Raw genomic sequence first — 18,542 nt, 5'->3', positions numbered from 1 at the left:
AGCTCCTTCTTAATTGATTTGGAAGATATACAATATGGCCTGTATTGGACCAAACTGGTTGTGTTTAGCATTGATCCTAGGGCTCTGGCATGCAGCCTATGGTCCTGCTTGATTATTGCGTCCTCAGCTGCGGTTGTGGTCAGGCATCTGATGTTTCTGGTCAGGCAGATGACGTTTCTCGTGAGGTATCTGATTCAAATGAAAATTCTGTTATTCTGTTATTATTGTACCATTGCAGCCTGGAGCAAGGTAGTTACCCTGAACTGTTGCCACTACATACCCGTCTGAATAGATGGATTATACGTAAAAAATGTAGTCTGTGTAAATCGCTCTGGATAAGCGCATCTGTTAAATGCCTGGTGTAATGTTAATTAGCCAACGCAGGCCTCTCTCCCTAGTCCTGAGAGTCACATGCTACTGTATTCAGACTGTATGTAACGACAGTGTGCAGTAAAATGTCAAGTATTGATTCAACTCTAACAGAGTACATATGAGTCCAGTTGGGGCCATATGTTTTTGGCGAGAGTTGATTTAACACTGAACATTTTACTATATGGGATTGCGTTCCCTCAGGGCGAGAGACAGACAGCCTCGCTCCACTGGTGAGAAGTCACACTCATATGCAAGCTGGTCTGAATGCTGTGTTGGGCTCATTGCAAACCTCAGTGTGGGAAGCGGCTGAAAAGCATTTAAAACACAGTAACAAGAAAATGAGTCAAGGGAAAAGCACGTGGGAGAGGGGACTTGACAGTAAAAAGGTCGCATCTAAACTCTGTGGAGAAGGCCTGTCAGAGACAATGTTTTGGATGGCAGATTCTGTTCAACATGGTAGAAGCACAACCCACAGCTGCATTCATGTCTGTTCAATGGAACAGTGCTCACATATCAGATTACCACTCCCATGACTGCTGGGATATGCAGCCAAAAGTATTGAGTATAAATCCAAGGAAGTTATACTTATCTTATACAATACATTTGTTCGATCACACTTGGAGTATTGTGTGCAGTTCTGGGGCCCGTAGTACAAGAAACATATGAAGGCTCTGTAAAAGGTTCAAAGAAGAGCAACCAAATTGATTCCTGGTATGAAAGATAAAAACTGTGAGGAAAGACTTAAGATGCTTAATGTTTTCCAGCTTAGTAAAAGGAGACTCTGGGATGATTTGATTGAGGCTTTTAAATTCCTAAGGGGGATCAAATAAGTGACCTACAAGAGATTCTTCAAGTTGACTTTGTTAGTAGAACAAGGGGACATAAATGGAAATGAGCAAAAAGCAAATTCTGTACAGACATTAGGAATAATTTTTTTTCACACAGAGAGTGCTCAATGTGTGGAATAGCCTGCCAGGTCTCATAGTAGAGGCAGAACCTGGGAATTTTCAAGACCTGTGTTAGATACTGTCTAGTCTGTAGGTAATCAGAGAACTAATTTAGCCTGGAAAATGGCAAACATTGTTGGGCTGAATTGCCTGTTCTTGTCATTATGTTATGTTATGACTCCAACGCTGTAGCTTCTGTACCAGTAACATCCCCAATCACGTCATACCCTAGAGTAGATGTGCTGTATTGGCCTTTAGTTCCACATTCAGTTCCAGAAGCCCATGGCTTCTCCTTTCCAAGCAGTATTACATGCAAAAAGCCTGTAATGTTCACCAGGTGAACCTCAGGTCAGAAGGAACCTGGGCTTCCATGTGGTTCTGTGCACACACGCACACACACACATACACACACACTCACACAGACACATGCACACACATACGCACACACATGTACGCACGCACACACACGCACGCACACAAGCACACACACAGAGACACACTAAAAAAGTTATTTCCCTCTGCCAACCTAACTTCTTCTTTCTTTGTGAGCATGGTATCAGTCTATTGAGAAGAGGAAGGCAATTAGGGCATGCTGAAAGTATCCAAGTGATCTGGAGAAAATTATATTTAGATTCACCTCTGAACTCTCACAGAAACGCTCTTTTTGTGATCAAATGCTTTGTTTTATTTAGACGCTACATGTAAACAGACACAGAAAAAAAGCAATGCAACAAAAATCACCCCCCTTCCCCCTCCTTTCTAATCTGCCCATCCTCATTCCCATCCCCACTCCAACTCCCACTCCCGCCCCCACAGATCTGAACTGTCATTACATGACACATACATGTCCACAGAGGCATGTTCCCCACAACATACTCAAGAGAGGTGAAAGATACAATACTGCACGTTCAAATGTAGACTGTTATTTAGCATGGTAACAAGTATAAATCTGCAATTTCCTGGAAGAGGAAAGAGTTCTCTAGTCCCCTTGTATTGCACGCAAGCCCACATGTAATGGTTTGAAATGACGACTGTTTGCCAACTGTTCTGTTTTTTTAAAAGTTTGTCCAAGTCATGGTTTTGAGGGCACATAAATTCAGCAACCATATATAAGGAAGTGCGGTTATGACACAAGCTCGCCTGAGGTCTCTCTCCTAGCTATTTTCAGAGAGTGCTCTCTGCTGGCCAGTTTGAAAATTGCATAAATATGTTTCAGTTGCAACGTACAATGAATGTTCATCAAGACTTATTTTATGTCAGTATCTTTGGAGACAGTTTCCAGTTTTTCTTTAATGTCAACGAGATCTTTTTCTTGATATTGGGTTATCATAATGAAGCAAGAACAGGAGGTTAGAGAAAAGGAGAAATGTAAAGACACAGAACAAAAGTCACTTCATAGGGCACTGGGAAATCCCATATGTGGGCAGTGTGGCCTTATGCACCATGGCATCGAAACTGCCTGCGTACGGAAGTCTGTGGGAGGAACAGGCACCACTCTTCCACAAGAAAGTCAATCATCCTCGGCTTCTCTGATGGACGTGGAAAACCTCACAGCTGTCATTACAGAACACACCATAAATGCATAACTCATGGGTTCAGATCTGGGAATTGGGAAGGACGTGACAATTTCTCTGCGGATGGGGACATTGTCATCTTGAAAGTAACACCTTTTATGTTGTCTGAAGACATTCACTCATGTACTAATGCACCCAAACCATACCGCATGTACCCTACACACTTATGGAACCACCAGAACACTTTGCTGTTGGAATGCCTGTGTCTCCATTATTATTGATCCCAACCTGTCTGGCATACGCTTGAAAGTTAGGTGGCCTTTTCTGTGCCTGTAACAGGCCTTCTGTTGCCATGGAGGCGTGGATGTTTGCATGGTGGCTGTGTTGCTACCCCTCGCTCTGAACACCATCCGGTGTGGGCCTCTCTGAGCTTCCTGTCTGTGAGTTACACCATCTCTGCACTGCAAGTCCTACAAGGCTGCACTTCCCCTCTGAGGTTATGCCTTGCAACACACACACACACACACACACACACACACACACACACACACACACACACGCACACACTCTCTCCCTCTCTTTCTCTCTCTCACACACACACACACACACTCTCTCTCCCTCTCGTTCTCTCTCACACACACACACACACACACAAACACACACACACACACTCCCTTTCTCTCTCTCACACACACAAGCACACATGCCTACATTCTCACTCTCTCTCTCCTCTCTCTCTTTCTCTCACACACACACACACACACACACTCACTTTCTGCCTCTTCCTCACTCTATCACCGTCTTGTGATTCACAGCGCAGAGGGGTTGACAAATATAGCCACCCGAGCAATTTATTCAGCTGTCATTTAAAATGTTTCAACACCGTTTAAAATATTTTGACAACTTCTCACTGCGCACGACAAGCGACACGTACTGCATGCAACCCGTAATGTGGACCGCATGCGGCTTTCCGTTCAGCGCGGTGGTTACACGCTGCGCACGACTGATTGCACAGTTTTCAGAGGGCTCAATTCTGAGTACTAGCTTAGTCACGGATCGCTGAGTTTAACGTGTCGAGCGACTGCAGTCATCCAGGTCAACCTGCGACCTGCAGCCAATCAGCCAGAAGCATCAATTCACCGCACCAGGGCCTGTCACAGACCCCTGCCTTTAACTGAGATTATCGCGCATCCACCCTTAAAGCACTGTGGTCTCTCAGAGGCACGCTGGAAGTCAAGAGGTAATACCACATTCCATTTAAAAAAAATAGTAAAAAACAGTAAGAATGGGGAGTGAAGAAAGTAAGAACACAGCATAAAAACACATTTTAGTTTAGTTTGCGAGCTTCCTCGACTTCTTTCTGAAAGACGATTACAATAAAACAATTGTTGGCACTGCTGCAAGGCACTGTAGGGCAGAAGAAATGTGGCCACAACGAGCCTTTCCCTTCTGTGCAGCCGCGCAGAAAGTGAACTTTCACACTTGCCTCACCCCAAACATGGGTGGGAAAAAAAAAAAATGTCACCCTCCCTCTGAAAACAAAAGTTGGTTTCAACCTTGTGTTTCCTCCCGGGACTTCACTGGTAGAAAGCTCCTCATTCTCTCTCAGATGCAGCCTGCTGCTCGCAGTGGTGTGCACTGTATAATCTGCTGTACGTGGAAAATGGAAAAATTTCCATTTAAATCAGCTCTGCAGTCGTTGTAGCTTTCCATTCCTCTGTTTCTCACTGATGCAAAATTACTAACTTGACAAAAATATTCTCAGCTGGATTTATATAATATATACGGCTGTGCTTTATCTCAGCTTAATTTGTCTAGTTATATTTGATGATCTAACATTTTAGACATTAATATTTATTTGGACTCACTCCAGATAATTTGTGACAGTGTATGAACCTGAAGGAAAAACACAATGCATTAAATAAGATGTGTTCTTAGTGTTCTTCTAAAAAGGCTATTTAATTATAAAGTTGTGGTGTCCTTTGTATTCAAAATACACATCCCCGGCCATGTGACTGCTTCCTATCTTCTGTAATACTGAGATTAAACACTCACAGTTCATGATTAAGCATTAACATAACTAATGCATCGTACATTAAATGAAAAAACCAAGCAAGATGCTGCACTCCCAGGACTCATACACTGCTATTGACAGCAGTAGCCATTGGGGAATAACAACATCACACACAATGTGGCACTTAAACGACACACTGTTTCACAGTGTTGAGTTTGCTGTTTTTCTGTCCTTGACAAGTCCATGGTTCATAAAAAGGCGGTTACTTTGTTTTCTAACACCAAGCAAGCCAGGCTGTTGAACTCGCAAGTGCAAACCTATCAGAAGTTGAACCTAATTCACTGTTCGCATAGTTCGTCTTTATGTACACAAAATGTAATGCATATGAGCAGGGTTTCTGGAATCAACCTGTGACAACTTCAGTGTTCCAAAGCCTCCTCTTTTGTGTGCTGTCATCCATAAATCATTCACATAGGTTACAGAGGGGAAAATTTCAGGGCTGGGGAAACACCCACTGCCTACACCCCCCCCCCCCCCCCGGTAAAAAAGGTTACTTCATGTACCAGTAGTGACACCCAGCAAATAATTAAGAGCCTAGGGCGGAATGCAAACCAGCAGGTTCTCCCACCTTCAGTCACTGGAACTATGCATCCGCGATGTATAAACACCGCACCGGGCAAACACCAAACACACGACAAGTGCTTATCTTGTTCATTACGGCATCTTTTAGTAACAAAAAAGTCACCGGATGGAGTGTCTACGGAGTCCACTGAAGTAGTCCCTCCCCAGACGATCTTTCCCGTAGAAAAGCTGATCACTCAGAGCAGTTTCTTCACATCCTTCTTGACTTGCCTACTTCATTCTCAGGATAGAATGCATTCTTTCTTTTGAAGTCGTGTCTGTGCTTTCAGGGCTAAGAGGGATAGAAGGGAACATTTCTTACAAGGGCAGATTGCTTAAGGCTAAAACAACAAAAACCCAGCCCAACCAATGGATGAGCAGTTGATGGTTATTATGACTCACAGTTAAACTAAACCCTAAAATGAGCAACATCACTTGTAATATAAAAGTGTTGAAAAAGAAAAGATTGAACCTACCATCGCCGTCCTGTATATTAACTGACTGCAGAGATGTGTTTTTGGACCCTTTTGAAAAGCTTTTGATTCTCCCTTTGATCAGTGGGGATCCCTCCGAAGCTTCTTGGACAAATTTGTCCCGCACGTTCTCATCCAAAGAGGTCTCCACGGTGACGCGCTTGAGGGAGAACTTCGGAGACCTGAGCGAAGCGCGAGTAGGGGTGGAGCCGACGGACGAGTCGTTGCTGTCGCGCAGATTGCCGATTTTCACTTTCTGGAGGCCCGGGAGGGTGAGCCTCGCGCCCGTCGGAGCGAGCCCGTTGGGCCTCGGCGCGCCCCCGGCGTCGGTGGGCGAGACCGGCGGCGAAACGAGCCGGTCCGGCCTGTCGCTGTTGGCCTTCAGGAACTTGTCCATGGTGCCCCAGGGGTCCGGCCCGTTCGGCGGCTCCCGCCTGGGCAGGACCTCTCTGAGGGAGCTCGTCGTTCCCGCGCCGCCCCCCACCACCAGAGAGTACTTGGGGTTGTAGAACTTGTGCGCCGGGACCGCGGCCCCGACGTCCCGGAGGTCTCCCAGGCTCGCCTGGAAGCGGGAGGCGTAGGGCGGGGCCCGAGGCTCCGCCTTCGGCAGCACGATGACGGGCTTCGGCGCCCTGACGACGTGGAGCTCGCCGTAGAGGTCCACGTTTTCGGAGACGGCGTAGAGCTCCCGAAAGTCGCGGTCGAAGAAGTCCACCACGTGGCCCGTCATGATGAGCACCGTGTTGCGGTCCATCCGGGAGGCGCTCCACGTGAAGCTGGCGAACGAAAAACGAAAACGCAAAGTTTCATAACAGAGCACGGGTCCTGGGTTACGCACATCCCTAGCATACGGTGTAAAATGTGTTGCTGACAAATTCTGATGCAGTGGTAGGATTGCGCTTCCTGGTAATTCCAGTGGCCGCTCTTTGAAATATTATCAGCTGGATTATCAAGAAATATTATCTTTTTAAAATTTTAAATCCATTTGACATTAAAAATGTGAAATGTGAACCTTAAAAGACTGGACATTGGAATGCTGTCTCTGTCTTTTCTCTTACAGAAAAGGACAGGCAGAGTAAGCACTGACCTGTATGAGCCGAACATGACTTTGTTTCCGTCTACCAGCATGTATTTATTGGACAGAAAGCCGGGGAGTTTCCCAATAGAGAGCGGGAGGCCCATTCCCCGCACCGTCCGCACGCGGATGTTCTGAGAGGGTCACACACACACACACACACACACACACACACACACAGGACCACACCGTCAGATCATCAACAGAATGTATGAATGAAAGCAAAAATGAGTTTCCATAATAGGGATGTTATGTGGAATGTTATCTGTTATTTCATCTTCTTCATTTCATCATTTCATCTTTCTCTCTTTCTCATTATGGAGCTCACTGTTAATTTACAGTGAGCTACATAATGTTGGGGACAAATACGTAAAAAAAAAAGGCTCTGTACTCCACAATTTTACATTTGTAATCAAACATTTCACATGCGGTTAAAGTCCATGTTCTCAGGTTTCATTTCATGAAATTCTGTGCACAGTAGTCACTGACACATCGAGGCCTACCCCCGGAAGTGTTTCTGTACAGTGAAACAGGTGTATGGGGTTTTTCTTCATTATGGTGAGAATTTTTCAGTGGTCAAATATCGAGGTATTCCTTGCGGTACCAGGACCTTTACGGATACTGTGCTCACCAGCACAATATCAACTTCTTAATGATATTCTAAACAATTGATCATGGCAAACTTAAGGTTTGGACATTACATTACATTACATTATAGGCATTTAGCAGACGCTCTTATCCAGAGCGACATACAACAAGTGCATAGGTTCATGATGTAGAGGTGCAAAAGAAACACTAGAGTGAAGTGGACAATGTCTCTGCTGTTTTTTTCTTGTTTCTCCACATCATAATGGCTTCCATCATAATGGCTCCGTATAAAAAGTGCTGTAATTTTGTAACGGTGAAACCAAAATGGATAAAAATAGCAAGGTAATAAAGCTGGGAATCTGCACTTTATCACAAGTGAATTGAAAACTGAAAATTGAAAAATTGTGGAGTACAGAGAGATTCTTGCCCAATCAAGAACCCCCCTCGCCCCCCAAACATTACGAATCTCACTGTATAAAAACTGCACCCTTTCTATCATAATGGCACACAGACAGCCCAGTCAAGCGTGTTATTCATTTTTTATTCTGAATATTTTTACAATCATTTTCATCAAATGGCTTGCACTATGCCTGGACATACCATAATCATACTAACCATAAACACCAGTATCTACAACTCTACAGACATCTACAATATCATGATATACTAAACAAGAGGTCAGAATTATTACTATCATTATTATTATTATGTAATTATTATTACAGAATATATATATATATATATATATATATATATATATATATATATATATATATATCCCTTCTAATTCCTGGGTTTGGCAACTTCAGTCACACCCATTGCTAACAGGCGCATAAAATCAAGCATACAGCCATGGAATCTCCATAGACAAACATTGGGCCTAACTAAAGAGCTCAGTGACTTTCAACGTGGCACTCTTATAGGATGCCACCTTTCCAAAAGGTCAGCTTGTCATATTTCTGCACTGCCAAAGCTGTCCCAGTCAAATGTTAGTGCTGTTATTGTGAAAACAGAAACGCCTAGAAGCAACGACAGCTCATCTGTGAAGCAGCAGGACACACCAGCACACGGAATGGGACCGCCGACAGCTGAAGCAGGCGGGACATAAAAATCAAACTGCACAAGAAACAAGCCTTAAACACGCCTAAAGGCCAGTTCAGATCAATGATTCGCAACGAGACTGGGTGCAACTTGCAAAATTCCAAGACGTCTGATTGTAAACGTTCTAAAACTGCATTTGGCGATTTGACAAGGTGGGTCTTTTGAGACCCCCGGGCAACCGCTTCAGACGCTCTGCAACTAACCAGTTCACACCGCTGCAATTTTCTCTGCAACATTCTAAAACCGTTTCGTCTCGTTGCGAATCATTGATCTGAACTGGCTTTAAGATCACCATTCGCCATGCAAAACGTCAGCTGGTGTAAAGCACACCGCCATTGGACTCGGGAGCAGTGGAAATGTATTCTCTGGAGTGATGAATCACGCTTCACTATTTGGCAGTGCGATGGACAAATCTGGGTTTGGTGAATGCTAGGAGAATGCTACCTGTCCGAATGCCTAGTGCCAACTGTAAAGTTTCGTGGAAGAGGAAGAATGGTCTGGGGCGGTTTTTCATGGTTTGGGCTAGACTCCTTAGTTCCAGTGAAGGGAAATCTTAATGCTAGAGTATCCAATGACATTCTAGAGAATTGTCTGATTTGAACTTGGTGGCAACAATTTGGGGAAGGCCCTTTCCTGTTTCTGTGTGACAACGCCTGTATGCAAAAAGCAAGACCCATGAAGAAATGGTTTTCTGAGTTTGGTGTGAAAAAGCATGAACAAGTGTATCTTCAAGTGTCAAGTTTTATATATACACCTGATAAGCAGCACTAGGATAAACATCACTAGGACAAATGTTTACCAGGAAACAAAAAAACTTGCTGACATCATTCAAATATTTATCCAGAACATCTTTAATAGCCCTGGTGACATTTGGTTTGAGCAGTCTCACTAGTGATGACAGTGCCAGCTAATGCTTGACCTTATTACAGCAATCAGTGTCTTCCAAGACTAATTGACCTACACGCGTTTCTGCGGAGAGGTTAACTGAAAGGATACATTTCAAACCCTTGATAAACTACAGCTATATTCATTAGAAAACATAATAAATAATTTGATAGACGTTGTACAAGGGTAGGGACCTTTAGAAATTGTACACCTGTAGGGATCTTTACCATTTCATAAAGGTGCCATTAAAATCTCTAGCCTCATCTTAAGTCAGTGTGCATGTTTCATTAATGTAGTTATTGAGGAATTAATTTTATGCCTGCAACTACAGATGATTTTTCAAGCCCTCACCCCCAGATGCATTGCGTTGATCTGCAGCCGAGTGCACATGTCCAGGAAGTGGGGCATGCCGCTGGCTTCCAGCAGGATGTAGATGGAAACGTTGCGCTTGCAGGCCGCGTCCAGCAGGTCCTGCAGGATCTGGAGGTCTGTGAGAAGGTCCATGACCACCGCCACCACCTGCAACACAGCACAGCCTCAGGACTGGACGACTATACGCTACACTGCTACAGCAAACATCTCTCACCTCATCAGCCCTGTCAATACATCATATTGTAAAACAGCTAACATCTTTCACCTTATCAGCCCTGCCAATACTCTGTACACTAAAACAGCTAACATCTCTCACCTTTTCAGCCCTCTCAATACCCTGTAGAGTAAAATAACCAACATCTCTCACCTCATCACCCCTTTCAATACCCTGACACTAAAACAGCTAACATATCTCACCTCATCAGCCCTCTTAATATTCTATACAATAAAACAGCTAACATCTCTCACCTCTTCAGCCCTGTCAATACTCTGTATGGTAAAACAGCTAACATCTCTCATCTCTTTAGCCCTCTAAATACTCTGCACAGTAAAATAGCTAACATCTCTCACCTCTTCAGCCCTCTCAATACTCTGTACGCTAAGACAGCTAACATCTCTCACCTCATCAGCCCTCTTAATACTCTGCACAGTAAAATAGCTAACATCTCTCACCTCATCAGCCCTCTCAATACTCTGTACAGTCTAACATTTCCCACAGTCCTTCCCCACATCTGAGACTGACAAGCACTGGATATTTCCATAGTATACTTTAATTTATTTGTCAGAATAGTTGATTTGCTATGCGGTATGCAATATAAGAGTGTTCACATGAGGTGAAAAACAGTGTCAGACCTGGTTAACAACATTCCTAAACTAGCAAATAAAGATGCGACATTTTTAAAGTACTTACACAACAAGGCTTAATTATCTCATCTTCTTTCATTAATGATTAATGATTATCAAGCTAAATGTTTGTGGATGGTATGCTGATCTATGGAAGGTCTTTTAAACAAAATGACGGCAAGAGAATTCAACACATTTTCATCCTTGAAAAACTTGTTGGGTTAAAGCACGAGGAGGGGTCACTTTTTTCCTTTATGCTTTTAATTCACTTGACAGTTAGATCAATTCTACCTGGATACACACACCTGCTGAACACCATGCCTGAACATAAAGACCATGTGAATGATTCAGCCAGGGGCAAAGATGCAAATGTCAAAGGATAAAATAGAAGGAATGTGTTCGATTATAGAGTTGAAAATGGATTTATATGCTGTGCTGCAATTTTAATGCAGAAAACAAGCCATACACAGTGAATCTTTCCAAATGATCTTCTTTCTGTGGTCTACAGTCAAACCTCGGAAATCTAGAACACAACTTAATAAGCAATGGTAAGGCTCCAAACCAATCAGAATGTTAGAATGTCCACATGGTAATCGTCAATTGCAAAAGTCCAGTTTGTGGTGTTACAGTAAATATTTAAATTCAAGAATGGCCATTTTATTATTCAGTAACATTACGAATTTAGTTCATAATCCAGTATTTTTTTTTATCACAAAGATACAGAAGCTTTTTTCTTTTTTACTACAAAGGCACACAAGCTTGTAAATAGCCTGTTGGAAATAACATGGCCTGTGTTGACTGCTTAAAGAAACTGGCAACATCTGAGTTATAAGTGAGCTGCTCGCACTAGTAATGGGTAAAACAGTGTGAGTAATATTTTATTATGTTTTAATGCACATTTGTAATGTGAAAATGACTACACAAGCAAAGCCAACAGATATATTATTACACCATTAATTCATTACTGCCTTACGCAAAGACAATAACCGCTGTAATCAAGGATGCACTAACATGCACACAAATCCATGCCACAAGGCATATAGCACTATTAAAACCACAAAAAAACACTTACATTTAACTAATGCTCCTATCCAGAGCAACTTACAATTAGTGCAGGCAACACAGCAGAATAAAACTTAAGCACAACGGCTCAATGTTGTGCCCCAAGTCATCATAACTTACAATACATTGGCATGCAAACAAATCAGCTTAGCAGTGAAAGCGAACTGTATACTCAACCCTTTCCTGTGCAAGGGCGCACGCGCGCACGCATGTGTGTGTGTGTGTGTGTGTGTGTGTGCATGTTGAATGCGTTTTAAAGAAATTTGAATGAAAACCAACACATGCATCACAGAACAAAAACACAAGCTTTAACGATGCAGCACTCTTGAGTGCATTTATACACAAGTTATCTCCTGACATCTGATGACTCAACGGCTTTTTTCTTTGCTAAAAACTTGTTTCAAAACACACAGTATCTGGCGTGATCCACACATGTTGTGTGTTGCTGCCGTCCCAGCAAGCACTGGGCTGAAGTATCCAGTTGGCAGCTCAACCACTTCCTGTTCCCGAGGGGGGACCTGAAGAACCAGTACTGCATTCAGAGTATGCTGCTGATGGGAACAACGCTGGAACTTCCCCACCGGCACAATCGCACTAAACAGACACAAGTGCGTACTCTTGAGAAAAAGGTTCCAGCCTGTATCAAAGACAGGGTTCTTCATTCACCCTGTGTAAGGGTAGGGAACCCTTCACAATGCTACGCAGAGCACGCTATGAAAGGTTCCAAGAAAAAACCCTCCATAAATAATGCTATTTATAAAGGTCCTTCAAGTGGACCAAGTTACATAAACCAAAAAACAGCATCCATATAAAATAACCTTATTTTCTTCTAAAAGCGCACTACACAGCACACTATACAGACATCGACACTGTATAGACACACTACACACATGGATATACAGGACAGGCAAAAGCACACTATGTAAATCTATTGATTTGTGAAGAGGTGAGTTATGACATATTGCAGTATGATATTTTGAGCAAATATGACAACCTCACCTCACCCATGGCCTGGAAAGCTCGCCTAAAAATACCAGTGCCCACTACAAGACATTTAGCACAGCATTACATAAAGTGTATCTAAATCAGGCCATCATTACTTTCTGAATCCACACAAGACTAGTGTACTTTAGAGTAGTATAAACATTAATTAAAATCATCGCACAATTACCAACTGTATGCAAACCGAACTGTTTGCCTTAGCAGAAAATTCAAAATGGGTCATTTATGAAAAAAAAAGCGAAAACAAAATATTAGTTAAAAGGAAAACAGTTTTGCTTTCACAGCACCTGATACAGTTGACTTAAAAGTGACGGTGCATTTGTGGTGCCATTCAATTCCAAATTGACAGAACAAATACCCTAGTAGCGTTACGTTGTTGACTCTGAAGGGCACACGAGACAGCAGATGACTCACCGCAGTCAAAAAGTCTGTCTCATCAGAAGTGCAATCAGACTGAAAGACTGCTGGAAGAGTTCAGGGCAGGGTAAACACCAACGGGGAAGCAAATGCCTACGAACTGCAGCGAACGAAAATGCACTTATCTGTCCTGAAGGATAGCCAGCTCAACACCACCTGGCCAAGAGTGATAAGTCATCACAATTACCCGGCTTTACAGAGCATTTTTGTAAACATACTGAGGTTTTATGGAAGGCAGAATGTTGAAAGAATGTTTGAGAACGATTGACGGACATAACGATTTACTGACAAATGCATTATCAAACAGGCAGAGCAATCATTACTTATTATGAGAGGGATGCATAATCATGCATAACTATGACAACAGTTGTATGAAGGACGCTGTATTGTCATTTTATATTCGATATATCATAATGTAAGTGATCATTTATACACACTTGTAAATTGCAATGGGCAGATGTACCAATGATAAATGTTGAATAATTACGGCAACTTCAAATATCATTAGTCATAGCAGACAGAGAAAAAAAACATTTAGCATGTATAAAAAGCATGAATAAAGTGTACCTACATGAATTGTATATTGCACTTGTATCAATGACAACAGTTGAATTAATGTCCGATAACCAAAAACTACAGAAACTTGTCCATGCCAAGCAGCATGCCATTCTGAATGTTCTTTGACTAATATTGTAATTTGTACATCAAACAGAGCAGGAACAACTGACTCATTCCAAGTGGGTGTATCAGTATAAGGAGCCATCGCGATCATCATTAGGTAAATGTTGCTCTGGAAACTCAAATAAGGGGCTCAGGTTATTTCCTCTGTAAATATCGAGCTCAGTCTACCGCCTCCCTACCTGGGTTAGAAAATTATATTTCTAAATGGATAAATCGTGATTAAAAAATTAACATCATAAATGTTGCATTTTGCGCCAGTGCAGCTGGAAAGCTATGTAGTGTTAGCTATAATATTCTTGTCACTCAGACACATCATTTTGCAGTTTCACAGATAGCAGAGGGTACAGAAAAGGACAACATTTCCCATTCCATCATCCATTCATACCAACTGCAACTGCAGGAGGTAAAACTGATCCAATCTTGTAAACATGCACACACACACACACACACACACACACATAAGAATGTATTGCTATACATGTGAGGACTTCCCATTGACTACATTCATTCTGTAACCTCTAACTCTAACCCTAACCCTAACCCCAACCACTGCATACTACATACTACCTTAGCTTTTCATATTCAATATTCTACATTTATATTATACATATGTACATACACCTTACTGCACTTTACTGCTTCTTTTGCACTTCTGGTTAGATGCTAACTGCATTTCGTTGTCTCAGTACATGTACTCTGTGCAATGACAATAAAGTTGAATCTAATCTAATCTAATCTAATCTAATCTAATCTAATCTAATCTAATCTAATCTAATCTAATCTAATCTAATCTAATCTAATCTAATCTACATGCTTAACCTTAACCCTAACCTTAACCTAATTGTAACCCTAACCCTAAGTCTTAACCCTAAAACAGCCTCTTGAACTTGTGGGGACCAGCAAAAGGGCTCCACCTTGCGTAATTTTTCTCATCTTGCTATCCTTGTGGGAACATTTGGTTCTCACAAAGATAGTAATACATGTCCACGCACACACGCACACTCACACACACAGCAGAAACAGATACTTTCCCAGGTACAGCACGTTGATGGAAGGTAGGAAGAAGTGTGCTTGAAAAGTCAGAAAAGCGCTCTCTGAATGATAGGATGATAGCTGTTGGAAGCGCGCAGGCTGCCGTCTCAATATTGCCACTGTCGCTGTGTGTGGGTTTGGATAATTGACTGTTTAGGCTGAGGAAAATGAGTCCCTTTATTGTGCCAGACATGAGTACTGACAATAATTTAACAAGATTTCCCCGAGTGTGTGTGCTAGTGTGTACGTGTGTGTGCGTCTGTGCATGCGCATGTGTCTGTGTGCATGTGTGTTTATGCATATATATGTGTGTGTGTGTGTGTGTGTATGCATATGTGTTTGTATGTGTGCGCATGCATGTTTGTGTGCATGTGTGTACATGTGCATGTGTGTAAGACTGCGTGCGTGTGTGTGAGCGTACATGTGTATGCGTGTGTATGTACGTGCATGTGCGTGTGAGTACTTGTGAATGTGAGTGCACTTCTTCAAGGCTGCAGAAGGCAGGCTCCTCTCGGCTGTTTATTCACACAGCTGCTCCCTCCCTCAAAGTAAACTTTTCATGTCTCACCTGCAAACAGTGAATAATCCAGTGTAACCAACCACTGCGACAAAACAGCACTGCCCTAGTACAGCTGACACAGCAGCTGTGTGGCTTATGCAGATATGGCATTTAAAAGCAGTGACATGGCATGGCTTATAGCTTTATTGAAATATTTAATAGGCCAAAAATAGATGCCCCCCTTTTCCAGACAAGTCAAAATCCTGCAGGGTGTCAACATTTTTCCTTAACTTTTTGCCCCCTCGTTAACTTTGGGAAAGTGTTTGGTTTATTGTGTTTTTTATTCACAAGCACAGGTACTGTAGGTGAGTTCATTTCAAACAGGTAACCTGCAGAATGTTCCAAACTGTGCTTACAAAAAAAAAAAACTGAACGAGGTGAAATTTAATCATGAGCCAAAGTTCAGGACAATTGTTGATTGAGTCCTGGTTTGTATCTCTCCTAATGGTCAGACACTTGCTTTTAACACATACACACCCACACCACTACTACAGTTTTTTATTTTATGAATTACGGAGGGTGTTAAAAAAACAAACATAACAAAAAACATTATCAATTCCAGAATGCCAGAGTTTCCCTCTGTGCCATGCCATAGGCCACCATTGGTCAATATAACATACTGTAGCAATTCAGCCAAGGCAGTGCTATCATAATTACACAAATAATTATCAACAGCTGGTCACCTGTTACAGACCTACTCAGCACTGAACAAATATCTATGCCGTTAATTGGAAATGTACACTAGAAAATAGGCCCATTCATTTTTTAGCTTTAAATGGCTGATGTACAGTATGTATATGCTTATTGTGGGAATAGGCTCAGGATTTAAATGCGAGCACCAATCTGGACAGCCATGCTGTTGCCTTGCTGAAATTCCTCCAAAGCTTCTGTAATTCCTATACCCTGGGAATATCAACACTTCACTTTCACTTCTGTTGTCTGGGCATGACATCTCTCCTGAGTCAGCCAATGGCTGTTAGAGATAATGCTGATCAGATGTTGTGCGAACAGATTTCAAAGGGCCTCCGCAAGGTGTTTTTAACAGGGTTGGAAATGAAGACAGATTTACTTTCACACACAATCAATCTCACTATGACAGTTTGCCTTTTTCTTTTTTTTTTGCATTCGGTATTTCTGCTCGACAAGTGAAATCAGGATTTGTCCAAATCAAACAGAATGCATTCTGCCGTAGCTATAATACAAGTCATTATAATTTTCCTTCTTATTCTAGTTGATCCTCTCATTCAACAAGTTCAATATGAAAAGCATAGCGCTGATTGAAAGCATAGCGCCGATGAACAATAATTTTTAAGGAAAATTGAGTCCAAAACAGCAAATGGCCGAACCACCCAGGTTTCCCAGTAGCGACTAAAGCCTAAAAGATGTTTTACTGGTTTCATACTGTGCATGCTTTAAAAATAATAATACCACACTCCTCACTTTCATTTCTCGAATATGATAAAAGCTTCCCTTTGTTCACAAGACAATGACGTCAATACATTTAAAAAAAGACTTTATGGTGACTAATCATTAAAAGAAAACCTATTACAAACATTCTACTCCGTTACCACAGGGTAGATTTAATACCATGTATGTAGGCAATTAGGATTATGTATTGAGGACATAAGCATAGCAGGTCCGTCATTCCCTGAGCTTGTGTTGCGTGGCCCCCCGCAGTACTGAACGTTGGCTTACCTTTTTGGACTCCTGGATCAGTTTGCGAACTACTTGCTTAATACGAGGGCCATCTTCCTTCGGCGGGTTCGTGTGAACCGTTACTCGTGTTACACCTTTATAAGAGCCCCCGTCTGGCCAGCCAATGTCCAAGGGTGGCACCTCAAAATCCGACAACTGGGGCCAGTACGTGGAGTGGATCCCCGAGTCTCCTTTGGCGATCTGGACTGGCGCCGAGTCCACATCATCTTCACTGTCCGTACAGTATTCCCGAAATGTGCTCCGAATAGATTTGATCTCGCGGGCAGAAAGGAAGTCTTTAACGTTGTCCTCTTTTAGCCTGTCTTTAAAAGCGCCGTCGCCGTTTTTCAGGAGCTGTTCGAGCGCCGCACGTTGCTCCTCGCTGTAGTAAAATTCTGGATTGGACTCCTTTATTTTTTCGTTGATATGACCATCGTCCATGCACGTTATTTGAGATTCTGCCATTGTAGCTGAAAAAATCCCCTCCCTTGTCTATTTTTTAAAGCGCCGGAAGCTACAGTATCCCCTCACCTTCGCTGTACCTGTGTGTCAAATACAGGTAGGCAACAGGTGTGCTGAGAACTTATCCATACGGTGAACAGGGAGGAGTTAAGAGTTTCAGTCAAGTTTAGCCTACTTCGCGACCGTATTTTTATTTACGGGGTTAGCAGGATTGAATCTGAACCTTGGTTTATCCGAATTACCGCAGTTTCCAGATACTCTTCCTCATCTAGTTACATTTCACTTTTACATTATATTTGGATATCTCCGGATACCCGAGCACCTGACCCTTGCCACTTTAATTTGATAAAAAAGAAAAAGTTTGCATTGTCATTATTGCTGTCATTCATTCATTTTGATAAAAGGCATTCTGAACAACAACAGGGTGTCACAATGCCGTTTTTCTAGGTTGTTCTCGAATTTTTTCCCATAAATTTTCTCTTTGACCACCTACCCCTCAAAAGGTCTCCTCAGGCTCCCACAAGCTTACTCCTGCATTTCTATAACATTTTGTGACATGTGGAAATCCAGGGGCCAGAACCAGAATCCCTGCATGACCACTCAGGGGTTAGGGGTTAACCTCCTTTTTGCCTTTACCAAGACAACGAAGAAATAAGAAAGCACAGAAGAAACATTTCATTTAAAAATATAATGTATTTTAAAACACACATTTCGTAGAAAATAAGAATAAAAATAACAGTTTAAAAAAATCACGAATGGACTGTCATCCCTGAATGCATTTTATATAATACCACAAATCATAGGAATTAATCCAATAAAACATCATC

General features: G+C 42.2%; 2 protein-coding genes across 2 annotated transcripts in view; both read right to left on the bottom strand.

Annotated features, from left to right (window-relative positions):
• The window catches only part of LOC135248798 (GRB2-related adaptor protein 2-like), a 290,320-nt gene that overhangs the window by 251,142 nt on the left and 20,636 nt on the right, over positions 1 to 18,542 (bottom strand). The window lies entirely within an intron of this gene.
• LOC135248797 (protein FAM83F-like) lies at positions 2,127 to 18,299 on the bottom strand. The gene is made up of 5 exons (XM_064323734.1): positions 17,254 to 18,299; positions 9,942 to 10,109; positions 7,029 to 7,150; positions 5,945 to 6,717; positions 2,127 to 5,760 (listed from the first exon to the last, which is right to left on the bottom strand). Exons 1-5 carry the CDS (start codon positions 17,716 to 17,718, stop codon positions 5,711 to 5,713), a joined length of 1,578 nt encoding a protein of 525 aa, XP_064179804.1. The 5' UTR covers positions 17,719 to 18,299; the 3' UTR covers positions 2,127 to 5,710.

This window comes from Anguilla rostrata, chromosome 2 (genome assembly GCF_018555375.3).
Source record: "Anguilla rostrata isolate EN2019 chromosome 2, ASM1855537v3, whole genome shotgun sequence".
In the NCBI taxonomy this organism is placed as follows: Eukaryota; Metazoa; Chordata; class Actinopteri; order Anguilliformes; family Anguillidae; genus Anguilla; species Anguilla rostrata.
Note: the sequence above shows the minus strand (reverse complement) of the source record. Positions and strands in the feature narration are given on the sequence as shown.